The sequence below is a fragment of the Sipha flava genome, unplaced genomic scaffold (genome assembly GCF_003268045.1).
Source record: "Sipha flava isolate LNK unplaced genomic scaffold, YSA_version1 524_pilon_pilon, whole genome shotgun sequence".
NCBI lineage: Eukaryota > Metazoa > Arthropoda > Insecta > Hemiptera > Aphididae > Sipha > Sipha flava.
Window position 1 is genome coordinate 67,926 of NW_020273493.1, and position 1,498 is coordinate 69,423.

Genomic DNA, 1,498 nt, shown 5'->3' on the forward strand with positions numbered 1-1,498 from the left:
CTATATTTAGTTATAAGTGTTTTAACTCATATACAATTATATAATCAATGTACATAATCAAAACTATTAAAATGCTCATAAAACATTTAGTTGTAAAAAGAATCATATATTATTGGCTATCCCAGATGTAGCACATGTGCTACTTTTCTAACTTCAAATAAGTTAGAGAAGCAACGATTAGCAATAATTATTTATAAGTAATTTATATATAATATATTATTTTTATATTGTCATATTATAAAACATATAAAATTACAATTGATGATTAATAAGCCATAAAGACTATACAGGAAAATATACAAATAATTTAAATTAGAAAGTTTGTTTATAAAAACCATATAAAATTTAATTTACACAATTTTATAATATTGGCAAATAAATACACATTACTAATATTGAATACTTAATTTAGCTTGTATGTCATCAAGAATTTGTTGTAGTTCATCGTCATCAAATCTTCCTTCTAAACTGGGTATAAGTGATTTAGCCTCATCGGCCAGTTGTGGACATAAATTACCGATCGACGCCAATTCAAACTTGTGTAATTTCTTATTGGCCAGTAAATTTCTCACGGCAACAATGGTTTCTTTGTTCTTGAACTTGGAACACTGTTCTGTGTATGTAAGGGTTTTGTTGAATACTTCAGAGAATTCTTGTTCTTCCTCAGCGCTTTCGTTTTGGTTCTTGCGGAATTTCAACAACATGTTCACCTGAAAGCGAAAACAATAATCATTAGACCAGTGGCACGAATATGGTCGAGTGGTCGGTGTTTTATTACTTCGGAAATAAGTAACGTCTCGGCGTTTTCGAATTCTTTGGGAAACTGCAACAGCGCAGAGTCTTCGTCGACGGCCGCGTTCATGTGCTGCGTCATACCGACGAAACGTTAAGGCGGATGGGCTGCCTGCGGAGTTGGTATCAAATGGTAACAAAGCCGTTGTTCTGCCCAAAGAATACGAACGTAGACAATATCGGATATGGAGACCGTGTTGAGTTTTCAACGGGCTTGTTATCAACCGCCGAAACGTAAGCAACGAACACAATCAGAGAACGATAAGCGATAACGGTGTTTAACTATCTATATCGGTTGGAACTCTACAGTGTAGCCAGGCCAGCCAAAAAACCAATTATGGCGGTGGTGTCGCGAACTCCGTTTAAAAGTAACTGGCACAGGTAAAATATATTGCTATTTTCGGTATTCACTTGGTATACTGTAGTATTACTACGCATATGACTACTATATGGCAATAATGTAACACTCAAAAATGTGATGTTGAAATACGGCAAACGTTATGACGGTATACCGTGCACAATAAAACGTATTTTTTAGCGCTTCACACGTATAAAACAATTGGTAGCTTATACACATCAAGTTTAAATAATATTTATACCCATTTTACACGCGAGCAAGCGTACATATTTTCTATTAACACGTTAAATGCATTTACATACACATTTAACTGTAAGAACACGGACGTCACGCCGTGCATATGGGCAG

The 1,498-nt window shown here is 34.8% G+C and overlaps 1 protein-coding gene across 1 annotated transcript; it reads right to left on the reverse strand.

Annotated features, from left to right (window-relative positions):
* Positions 1-320: 320 nt before the first annotated feature.
* Positions 321-1,040, reverse strand: LOC112690875 (DNA-directed RNA polymerase II subunit Rpb4). Its single transcript, XM_025564979.1, has 2 exons — positions 779-1,040; positions 321-710 (listed from the first exon to the last, which is right to left on the reverse strand). The coding sequence occupies exons 1-2, from the start codon at positions 872-874 to the stop codon at positions 390-392; spliced, it is 417 nt and encodes a 138-aa protein (XP_025420764.1). The 5' UTR covers positions 875-1,040; the 3' UTR covers positions 321-389.
* Between the last annotated feature and the right edge of the window lie 458 nt (positions 1,041-1,498).